Here is a 12,787-nt window from a genome sequence, read left to right as displayed (position 1 = left end):
GATGTCATCTTTCAGCCACCTCAGAACATCATAGTAGAACTGACTTATAAGAAACTGTGCTGATGCCATCAATAAAAAAACCACTAACAATGATTTACTTTGAATCTGTCTTGCTTTCTTTGGTAAAGCTCGACTCTTTCACTGAAATGGGAGGTCCTTCGTTTCAGTATTAATAGCCATACTCTTCACTCGTTTAGCCATACACACTCTGGACCCAACTTGAACTTGAAAGACTACTAACTGTTACTCGGCTGGTCCCAGCAGTTCTTATATTTTCTGGCCTGCAGAACCAGTACCCAACCATCCTTTTAATTGTACGTGCCTTCCAAGCTTTTCTGTAAGTCCTTTTCTAGAAAGAATCCCTTTGTCATTCCTTCTAGATTCTTTTTTCTTTATTTTTCTCTGTTTCTTCTTTCTGGAAACTTCTCTACCAGTTATAATATGATAGGCCCGTAGTCTCATCACAAATTGTAACATGTAAAAAAACACACAGACACACACACTTATATATATATATATAAATATATATGATGTTGATCTGTAATATTAGTGCAACCAGTTCATAGACAACCCCCACCCCTTTCCTTAGAAGAATATGTTGTAGAAAAAGATTACAGTTTTTCATAGTTTTCATAACAATAATTCATAAAAACACTTTCGGATTGGATACAATTCCCAAATTTTACTTTCTTTATTAAGAAAAAAACTATAATTATTTCTTTCTTTTATATTAACTATTGTACTACATAATTGTTGTAATTATTAAAATCAAAACTTGTATTAATTACTGCATTACATGATTGTAATCTATTTTATATTATATTATTATTCATTTTATTTTTCTTAAAAAAAAAATTCCTTTTGGTATTATGTGTTATTTTAAATTACATAATAATTATGTAATTACATAATGAATTACATAATTCCTTTTAAATTACACATTTTTTCTAGTATAACACTATAAAACCATTTCTATTTTAAAGACAAAGTAAGCACATATGTGCACATGCTCCCTAGGAGTTCTATGATATTCTACAATCACAGCAAGTTTCATGATGCTAAACTAAGATAGCATGGAACATTCTGTAATGATTTCAGATTACTTTATCATTCTATATACTTTCAAATTACCTTTAAAGATTATCTTTAACTACAATAAAAATTTTAAAAACAATGAACAAGTTTTTACTGACATTTATTTTATAAAATCAAAAAATAAAAATAAAATCAATCAGCAAAATGAATTCACAATTTTTGGCTTGAATTGAAAAGATTAAACTGAAGTTCACCCAACCCTTTTCTTGCATTCTAGAAAAATCATCCCTGCCAGCAATCCTTAACTCTCCTTAAAAATCCTCAGATATTTAAAATATAAATCTATAACAAATTTAAAGAATATCTTGGACATATTGGGTTAGTAATGTTGAAATTTTGAAAAGAATGGAAAGAAGAAACTAGAAAGAGAGGGTAGCTGTTGAATCTTGGTCACACAGTACAAGAGAAAAAATATACTTTTCAGCAGGTGATAATGCAGTGAAAGATTCAAGTGAAAATATCATGGTTGTACAATCTCAGAGAGTAAATGATGCATATCAAGTGACCTGACCCATGCAGCTCCTAAACTAATGATCACCATAATTACTGCCAACCTCCAAAGCAGAGTAAGAACTTAAAGAAAATGATGAACAACAACAATCACCCCTTTTATTTTGACCTTAAGTAAAGTTTTCTTTTGAAAATACACAAGAGATAAATCTCTCCATTCACCTTCATAGAAAGAGGAAAATGTACATCTGTTTCATTTCCTTTTGTCCTAATAACAACTGGCTTCTTTTTCTTTTATTATCTGATTAATTTATGACATTTCAAACCAAACATCAGTATTCAGTTTGTTAGTATTAGCTTTGAATAAAAGCAAAGTTTTATAAATTTGTTCTTCTTAATAATATATTAATGGAGTAACTTGTAAACATATCAATGAGTTTTTGTAGTGTAGTTCTCTTGATATTAAAATTGGCAAAGAAAAAATTCAGTAGCCAGGCTTTGGAAACTAAAGTTTTTCTGCTTAAGTTATTTTTAAAAATAAAAGAACTCCTGGCATGAATTGTTGACTCCTCAACAATTATTAACTCCTAAGCAACTGTTGCCACTCACATAAAATTGCAATTTTTCTTCATATCTAGGAAACTAAGACCTTTTTCCTTTGATGGAACATCAATTTTTATTTGTAACTGTAGGTTTATTTAAAATATTTATTATTTCCAAAAAGAAAAATTATATATAAACACGTGCATATTAATGAATAAGTACATTTTTAAAGAAAAAGAATACTGTTACCTGTATAGAATGCACTGTATGTTTACTGGTATGTCCAGTTCGGCCAGCTCCTTGACCATATATTGTTAATAATTGGCCAGTCAAATTTACAGCAGCCCTATAACACTCAGCCTAGAATATAAAAAGAAAAATAAATAAACATATATGTGCAAAATGTGCAATTTAGGTAATTAAAATTGTCAATGTTAAGTCTCAATTGAACTTCTAACTCAAAACAAATTGAAATAAATTTAGTATAGATTAAAAAGAAAATGATACAAATTTTTAACAAATGTGGGTAGAAGAAGTGTGGGATGACACCTACTTGAGCGAGCAATTATACTTCCATAGGGGTGCATTTTACTTCTAAAATGCACTTACAGAACAGGAAAGATCCCTGCCTTCTGCATAAAGTTCTGAACCAGCAGCACAAGAATGTAATGAGAAAACAGTACATAAATGTGGTAAGGAAACAGACAAGTGTTTGTTTTTTTGAGTCAAAAACAAAACACAATCCATCATCACAATGTACAGGTTTATATATAATATTTGTTTTTATGAGAATGATATTTCCAGAATGTAAAAATGACGTATATAGTAATTCGTTTTAAAATAGATTTACTAGTTCTATAAATAGCAAATTTTGAATTGTATTTAAAAAATTGTATCTACAATAAAATTGAAATAAGTAAGTGAATTTTTTATTATAATTTATTGCATAAGTTTTAGTCAGGCCCAAAAATAAATTTTCAGCGTTAATTTCTTCCTCACTCAAGAGTCATCAGACACCACTGACTGATGGCTGTTTAGGAGATAGGTGTCTCCTTCTTATAAAAAATAAAAAAATAAGATGTCTGAAGGAAAACAGTAATAAAATTTTATCAAAAATAATAATGCACTGGAAAAAAAAACCTTATACTACACAGTAGAAGGAGAATTGTGTCGGAGACAAACATTAGGCCTAATGATGGAGTAAAGTGTGAAAAATAAAGAGTATTTATGCACAGCACTAAGATATAGTCCAGAAGTGGGTGATTTAAGGAGTAGGTTGTCAGGACCATTCAGTCTGTAAGCAGTGGTGGAGTGGCAATGGAACTTCTACTCTACTACTATACTGCACCTATCCATTGGGCCTATCTAAGAAAAATAGCAGCTGCTATTTTGAAACAAAACTGCTACACAAATATGTTTTTCTTCCTAAAAGCAAGGAAACCTACTGTAAAGTTTCATAAAAAATCAAATGAGTGGCTGTATGGTACCACAAACCTACAAACAAAGTGCAAAAACATAAAATAAAAACAGGTCCTTTGCTGTAAATTTAAACATTTTCTTTATTAAAACTGGGATGATCCATGAAGTGAAAACATATATTTCTATAAATAATTATTTATTTATTCTGTAACCAATAACACACTTAAGCCCAACCACAATTACTTTTAAAACAAAAGAAAAATTTCACTAGACATAACTTCTCTATGAAGGAAGTTTTCTTTATCAATATAAAATATAAGATTTTAATTATCTTTAAACCACAGACCTGTATGAGATCGCGTAATCCTCTCTCATCTTGTGTAACATCATTCATTATTAAAACCTTTCTCTGTGATGCTTCAGCCTCTCCAAGAAAATGTGTTACTACTTGCTGCACATTGTCAACCTACAACAAAATCAGTTTAAATTTTGAAGCCAACATTATTTTTTCTTAACTTAAAAACTCTGTAGTACAAAAGAAAAAACAAAAACATACTACTAATTTTCCTTTTCATTAGTATTTTATGAATTATAGATGTACCATTTTGGTGGGGGAAAATGCTGATTTAAAATGTAAAAGTGCATAAAGTTTTTTTTTTTGCAACCTATAGTCAATTGTAAATGTATCACATGCATTATTTTCATTCAACCATGACTGCACTACTTAGATCAATTCCATTTTTATTAGCATGGCTTTAAAATGCATTTTCTCTTAGGTAGTTTTTCTTCCACTGTTTCTTCATCCAACTTCTTCAACTTCTCTAACTTTCATTTCTTAACTACCTTTGTCTATTTTTAAAGTAATTTTCACTTCCATCATAAGTAGCACATGATCACTATTGACATCTGCACTTTGTAATCCATTGGCTTTCTTAATAGCATTTCCATACCTTTCATCTACTAAGATATAGTTTATCTAACACCAAGGTTTATCCAGGGAGGATACACACATATATCTTTTAGATTTTTGAACAAAGTGTTGATAATTTATAACTTTTTCTCTTGGCAGAATTCTAATTCCATTCCATTCCTTCCCACAAGCCAAATTTTCCTACCCTACTTCTCCCTTTACCATTTCCAACCACAACATTCCAGTGTCTTATCAATACCTTAGTCTCAGTTTTACTTCCTTGTACGAAGTAAAGGAAGTATTGAAAAATTTTGGTTTTCAGATTTAAATGGATATATTTAATTTGACCATCCCTGAATCCATTTTGCCTAGTTTCGGCATGAAATCTGTATGTACATACATATGTATCTTGTAAAACTCAAAAACGATTACCCAAAGGATGTTGAGATTTTGGATTTAGGATTGTAGTAACATCTAGTTGTGCATCTCCCCTTTTGATTGCAATCGATGGACCAAACGTGTCCCAAAAAGCCCAAAATCCAAATTTTTTGGATTTTGGACTTTTTCTTAACTGCATTAATAAGCCCTGATTGAAACCTTTTCAAAAATATATCATAAGTGGTACTTATTTTCATGCTTCCAGAGTTATAGCCAAATAAAATTTTAATTAATGAAATATTAGGATCTTATAAGGGGAAAGCACATCGATTCGAAAGAGACTTCATCTCCTTTTTTTAATTTTTTTTTTCTTAATTTAAATATATTGATTTATTAATAATTATTAACTTCTGATTGTAAAATGATTTTTTACTATAAATAATAATTACAATAAAAAAAATATGAAAAAATATCAGAAGTTATTAATGAAATAAATTTTATGTACTTTTCATTTAAAAAAAAATGTATATATAATTTAATATGCATACAAGGAAGTTATGTGGGTATCCACATCAGATTTTTTATTAATATACATGTGATCATAAATTATTCAGTGCACTTTAGGTGTTCAGATAAAGTGTTGTACTTACATGCATGTTTTACTGTTGAACAGGACATTTCGAACAGTTTTGTTTATAACATTTATTAACCTCAAACAAGTTCTGCATGAACACCTTTTATGGTATGTAAAATGTCTAAGCAATATTCAATTTCTCACTAAACATAATGAAGAATATTTGGAGTTATTCCATTAATTGAATGTCTGATTTTTTTTTTTAGTTGATTGATGTTGACAACCTTCATTACATATACCCTTCTTTGACAAACCCCCAAAGAAAAAAACAAGTAGTGTAACATCAGGGGATTGAGGTGATCAGAAAACTGAACAATCACAGCCATTCCAACGTTCAGGAAATTATTCATGTTTGTACTCCCTAACATGTAAACCCCAGTATAATAGTGCGCCATCTTGTTGGAAGTAAACATTGAATTGCCGATGTTCAATTTGTAGTACTGCATACTCCTGTAACGTGTATATAACTAGTGCTAGAAACCATTGGCTCGGCAAAGAAGAATGGTCTGATCACTACATAAGCATTCAATGTACACCAAATGTTAATTTTCAGGGTATCAAGTGTATGTGGAATGGCATGAGGGTTCTTGCTACCCCAAATTTGATCATTATGATAATTAACATGGCCAGAAACATGGAAGGTAGCTTCGTCAGAGAAACTACTTTTTCTATAAACACATCTTCATTCACTTTATCAAGAACATCCACAGCAAAATTGTATCAACATGGTTTATCTCAAAGTAATAAATTACTTTGCCTGCCAATACCTTTTTTGGCAGATCTGCCAGCACCATTTTTATGTACTATACACCCTGTATCATTGAACTGCTAACACCAATGTTTAATAGATTCTTTATTAAGAGGATCAGAGCCTACTCTAATGAAAGACATCTTCAAACAGTAATAACAGTTCCGCTTTCTTGTAACCATATTACATACATTGCTTTCTCCTGCATAGCACCCATTGTTAAACTGACGATCCCCCCTGTTGTTACATCATGCCATCATATTCATTCAAGGTCATCAGTAAGTCTAGTATCTACACTAATGTTTGAAAAAATCAATGTGCGTTAAATTACTTTATTTATTTTTCATTAACTCATAAAATGCACTGAATAATTTATTTTCACCCTGAACTACATTCTTTCATTGCAGGCTAAGAAATCCGCAAATATTAGTTATATCTGCATATGGCTGGAGTTGGGAGGACAAGTGACAGTCAGAATCAGCTGAATATCTCAGAGCATTGATTATTACGCTTAAATAACAACTTGTATACAAAACCTAGAAGTTTTACGACTGCTTTGCAGAATACGTATACAAAATACTTGGAGTGAAAGTGTAGCTAATACTGCGAGTTGAAAACAAAATGATTGTGATGATTCAGGAGGATAGGGCAATACTTTGAAAACTCATTCTAGAGGCTAAAAATAAGAAAAAAGTACATATAAACATAGGTCCAAAAATGTTTCGTTAGCGAGTTATACAGGGTGAAAGATTTCGCCCGAGTTTCAGTTCCTCTGGGTAAATTAAGGCTTTCTGAAATTCTGGGAAGGTCAATTAAGGGGCATATTAACAGTGGCATTTTTGAAAGTTATTAAACCACATAAAATACTACTTGTAAGCAACATTTTATCATTGAGTTGTCAAGGTATTGCCCTCTCCTCCTGAATCATCCTGTATATCATGAAAGTGTTCCGAAATTGTTATGAAAGTTATCAAAGGTTTACGAAGTTATCCAAATTTATATATTAAAAATAAACCCATTACAATAGTAAAATTTACAATCATATTCAGACGTTTTTTAACCATGATAAATAATCTCATTGATGACTAAAAAAATTAATTTTAAAATGAGAGCATCAGAATTATAATTCAGATTACCTATGAAACTAATAGCTGATGATCAAGTTGAAAAGATTTTACCAAATGCACTGAAAAAAATTTAACCTAAGTTAAAGAAAAATATTCCACTCAAGTAGAACAGCAATAATATAATAAATCTGAAATCATACGATTGGTTGATTGGACAATATATCAAGTCTAGTCAATAACTATTCATCTGTTATAATAAGATTCTTCTTATTTTTATGAAAAATAAATATAATTTTTTTTTAATACATAAATACAATTTTTCAAAATATCATGACCCTGCACCACCAAATAGTTCTAATTGTAGAATAAAAACTTTACCAATTTATTTCTGTTTTATTTATTCCTTTTTTAATAAAACTAGTATAATCTCTTTTAAAATTTTCTTTTATATTTAATTATTTCAAGTATACACTACCTAGTACTATCAAGTACTGCTATCTAGCGGCGTGATTCATAAATGAGTTAGAAGAACAAAAATTTCACATTTTCAAATTAAAAAATATGAAATTACAAAGATTATCATATATTTATAAAAAAAAAACCTTTATTCATTAAGAACATCTATTTCTGCGATGATATGTAGGTTTATTTCATCAAAATTATTATTTTTTTTATATTTTAAACATTTTTTAAAATGTTAAAATGTAGATTTGCGAGTTGGTCAGAGTAAATAAGTCTTCGATGTTTCTGCCATTGGACAAACTCTCACCAGCGTCATTCTACCAAATGACTTCATAAATTTTTGTTTAAACTTTCCTCAAAGTTCAAAAACATTCAAAAGTAAAGAAAATAACAGTAAAAGAAAACATTCAAACTAGCTCAGCAGTTTACAAGTCTTTCAAGTGAAAAGTTACAATCACACATATAAATTCAAAACATGTGTTTAGATTTACGTAAATAATAATTTGAACAATCAGAATGAACTAAATCCTTTCATTTGGCAACACACTCAACAATTTCACAAAAATAAATTAACATTTCTTTATGAATAAAATTAATATACAAATTATAAAATACAAAAAAATTCTGAAATTATAAAGTTAGAAATATTGATTTAAAACTATTTAACTGAAACATTAATCATTAATACCAAATTCGGCCACCAGCGCTGTCACCAGTGTTGTTAACAATGGAAGCATTTACTGGTGCAGAATGTGCTTGCTGTATGTTTTGGTTTCACGATTTGGAGTCAGTAACTGTAGTTCAATGTAATTTTCATAGAGAGAGTACACTACGAAGCCTCCTAGAGGCATACAATTTACTCTTGGCACCAAACCTTCATTGAGGTAAATTGTTCTGTTAAATATAGAAAACCACAAGGACACCCACACATCCCTTAAGCTGCTGTGGAACAACTCAGAGAAAACTCTGCACATAGTCCAAAGAAATTAACGCAATTTGCATCATGTGAAACTGGCATTTCATAAAAGACTGTTTGGCACATATTACATCAATGATTGCATTTGAAGCCATACAAACTTACCGTGGTTCAATGTATTATAGATAACAACAAAGTTGCTTGGCTGCAGTTTGTGTGGAAATGATGAATAGAACTGCAAATGATGACACATTTTTAGTGATGAGTCAATATTTCACATCAGTGGCAAGGTCACCCATATCTTCCAGATATCAGGTAGCAAAAATCTTCATGAAACTTTTCAGCACATTCATGATAGTCCTAAGGTCAATGAATTTTGTGCCCTAAGCTAACAAAGGTCATATGGCCCGGTCCGTTCTTCTTTCAGGAGGCAACCGTAAATGGTATCATTTATCTTGATGAGCTTCAAAATTTTCTAATTCCTCAGTTTGACGGTCTTTCCATTAAAGATCGGATTCATGTACCCTCATTTGCCTGCTGATCTTGTTCATATAAGACTTTGAATTAACACAGTAGTTGCGGAGGTAAAGCCTGACTTGCTGGCTACAGTTTGCAATGAAATCAACTTCAGGTGGGATGTATTTCTCATTACAAGTGGAAGGCATATCGAACAAAAATGAATGTTGGATGACAAACTTGAAAAAGTTTTTCTATGAAATGAGACCTCAACCAAATTTGTATATTAGCTCAATAAATTTTTATACACTTTTAAAATTATGAAGTGCTTTTTGAATCACCCAGCAGTATATATCATGCATGAAAACCTTAAATTCCAAATTATTGTACGGTCTTCTAAATTATAATTCAATTCATAGAAAAATACAAAAACTTGTCGGCTGAAAAAAAATTATTATTTATTCATTAACACAATGAAGAAAAAAATAATAGTCTACCATATCTTCCTCTAAAATAACTCCTGGCATAGTTAAAAGTTCTCGTTCTGGAAAATACGTTCCTGGAATAGCAGTGGCAGCAGCAATCAGTGTACGACGCGTCTGCTCAGATGGAATCCGTGCATCTCGTCTTCTTTCACATTCTCCATTAGTTCCCTTACCACTAAGAAAAGGATCTTCAAACACATCTGTAAAATCCATTTTGATATTATTTTATAATATATAAAGAGCTAACTAAGAAAATATTTAAATGACATAAAGATTCAAATACAATGTTCAATCATTCTTAATACAAAAAGATTATCTGGCAATAATGTTTCATAAAATATTTTTAACCCCTGAATTCCTACTTGCTTTTATTTTCTTATTAAAAGCAAAGACAGCATGATTTTAATCTTACGCATAGAGCAATTATTAAAGTGAATCAGTGGTAACACTCTTCTATCAAATTTAGAGTTCCTAAAGTTCCTGTTCATACCAACTAAATTTCTATTTACTTCTAGATACAAGTATTTTGTAATTAATAATATAATTTCAAAAAATGTTTCTTTTGAACTGTTCATCATTAAAATAAATAATGAGGTCCATTTATTGCAAAGATCTTTAATTTTTCAATTTTCCCTAATAATTTAAATAATTTTTTCTCACCTCTTACTGACAAACTTCCAGTATATTTTTATACGTATTTTGTCTCATAAAAAAAATTCATCTGTTCATTCAAGTGCTACTGTAGTATAATAAGATTACAATACAAATGAAATATATGACAATTATGATAGAAAATAACCACAAAAAATTATGATATGAGTGCTAAGGAAATTGTTGAATAATCAATCAAGGGATGATCTTATTTACAATTTGTGTTATGTAAACTTAACATAACTTTTATCACTGTAATAATAAATCTAATCATATTCCAGAAATTTTTTATCAAATTTCAAATAAAGTGTGTGTATAGCTGGAAAAAGTTTGATAGTATTTGATTTTGATGATAAAGCTGTTAAGGGCAGACTTAAATCTTCAATCTAAAAGATCTGAGAAGAATTCAAATAAAATCTGATATCCATCTTAAAAACCAGGAATCATCAACCTTATAAATTTGTAATTAAACAAAGGGAAGAATTGTTTTTTACAATTTATCTCTAGTGTGTACATGGAGGCTAATCAACATTTACAATAAAAATAAATTATGTACAAATAACAGCAACGTGTGTATTGAATACAACAAAATAAACTGAATATTAAATCTAAAGAATAATTAACTTAAAAAGAATATTAATAAACATATACAGCTTAAATCAATTTTTTTATTACCCAGGGATTAATCTGATAGATGAAAGTCTACTGATGTTTACATGTAATCTTAGAACTGAAGGCTGATGACACTGTGGATGTGTTCATATTGTTATCATAACTAGTCGGACTGTAAAAACAAATTCAACATAAACAATGACTGCAACAAAATTTCAAATTGAAGACTATGTTAGCAAGGGCTACTGCAAAGCACTTGGTTCATAACAATGATAGAAGAGGCAAAACCTACACTGAAGGCAAAGTGTAAATGGTAAAACATAAAGCATATAAAAAGGAATTCAAATGAACTTGGTAAAATGCAATAGTCATTTTGTTTAACACTATTAGAAAAAGCCCCAAATTTATTATATGACAAATTATAAAAACCACAAATACAAATCTAGTAATTGCCAGAATTTCACAATTCTGAGTTTTAACCTACTATGAGCAGCCTATATACTTAATGATAACTATATAACTAGAGACATGCTAGCAAAGTTAAAACACCCTGTTACTAAGGTAGGAATTAGAGCCATGAATATAATTAATAAACTTACTTCCTGGATTAAATTCTGGAGCCTGAATAAGGCTGGTTGGCCCTGACGAAATACCCAAACTGAAATCGACTGGCAAACTTGGGCTACTTTTAACAGATGCTCCAGGAATAGAATGGCCGTGATGTGACCCTATCATATCAAAGAAATCCCGTCCTGATCCACCATCAATTTGTTTTGTAATATTTTCTTGCGAAGAAAAAATACGACAAACAACGGGTTCTTCTTTCCCTGCAATGTCAATCCCTTTACCTATGCCGTTTTTACAATCTTCCTGTTTTTCGGTGGTTACAGAAACAGTAGTATTCGCAGAATTAGAGTTTGATGCAGCGTGAAATAAATCACTAGACGAATTACTTCCAACAACACTTCTCATAAAAGCTGAACTGTCGCTGCTGGATGAGATATCATCAAAAAAATTACTATGACAATCTGAAGACTGAGTAAAATATTGATTAACTAGTGGAAGGTTGCCACGGATAGGGGTCTTTCCATCCTGAGACATTTTAATTAAATTAAAACTACTTCATAAATAAACACCACACTGCCACAACACATTACTTACAACATAACCACAACAAATACAATTCAATTCGATAAACATAGTTTTTAAAGCAGTATCGATATATGGCTGACAATCGAAACACCACCTCAGAATTTAAAAACGTAAATTGGTCTTGCGATATCGATAAGATCTGCTAACTAATCGAAAGTTTAACTTCTTTACAGAATTAATATATTAGTATCAATAGTTTTTAATACCCAGCATTATTAAAAGCAAGTTGTTTTTAAAAGTTATCTTAAAGTGATGCGTTTTATGTTAGAAACGCTTTAAATTGTAAACAATATATATGTATATAATTGCTAAAAATTATCCTTATTGTTCATAAAATCTGATTTTATTCAGTATTAAATTATTTTATATTGAAAATTTATACCATAGAACAGTTTCATCTGAGTTACGGCTAGTGAAAGAGTTCACTCGAATTTCAGCTACCCCGGTGAAATTTCACACTGAAATTTTTAGGACGTTAATTAAGTGGCAGAATTAGTGATTTCTTATGGGTTTTGTCCTGAAAAGTCTAATAAAACAGGCCCCACAACCGTATCTGCAGTAGTGGGGTGAAAGCCAATAAATTGGAGCAAAAACCCCTGTTTTTTTATGTTTGACGTACAATAGCTCTGCTAAATGGAAATTAAACGCATAAAACTTTTAAACAAAACTTGTAGAAAATTTAGTTCTGCACAAAATGGAGTAAGATAAATTGAATAAAACAAAGAAGAGTTAGAAAAATTCGAATTTTATTTAGAAATAATACACTAGACCAAAGTGCATTCATTATACGTACCAGTTAATAATAAATG

The 12,787-nt window shown here is 30.2% G+C and overlaps 1 protein-coding gene across 1 annotated transcript in view; it reads right to left on the bottom strand.

The window, feature by feature from the left end:
* The window catches only part of LOC142317327 (trafficking protein particle complex subunit 12-like), a 37,830-nt gene extending 25,835 nt beyond the window's left edge, over positions 1-11,995 (bottom strand). The window contains exons 1-4 of the mRNA XM_075353787.1: positions 11,426-11,995; positions 9,576-9,763; positions 3,854-3,973; positions 2,338-2,448 (exon numbers count right to left, since the gene is read on the bottom strand). Of these exons, the coding sequence (XP_075209902.1) occupies positions 2,338-2,448; positions 3,854-3,973; positions 9,576-9,763; positions 11,426-11,927 (921 nt within the window). The 5' untranslated portion in view covers positions 11,928-11,995. The remainder of the gene's footprint in view (positions 1-2,337; positions 2,449-3,853; positions 3,974-9,575; positions 9,764-11,425) is intronic.
* Positions 11,996-12,787: the final 792 nt, after the last annotated feature.

Source organism: Lycorma delicatula, chromosome 1 (genome assembly GCF_047948215.1).
Source record: "Lycorma delicatula isolate Av1 chromosome 1, ASM4794821v1, whole genome shotgun sequence".
In the NCBI taxonomy this organism is placed as follows: domain Eukaryota; kingdom Metazoa; phylum Arthropoda; class Insecta; order Hemiptera; family Fulgoridae; genus Lycorma; species Lycorma delicatula.
Note: the sequence above shows the minus strand (reverse complement) of the source record. Positions and strands in the feature narration are given on the sequence as shown.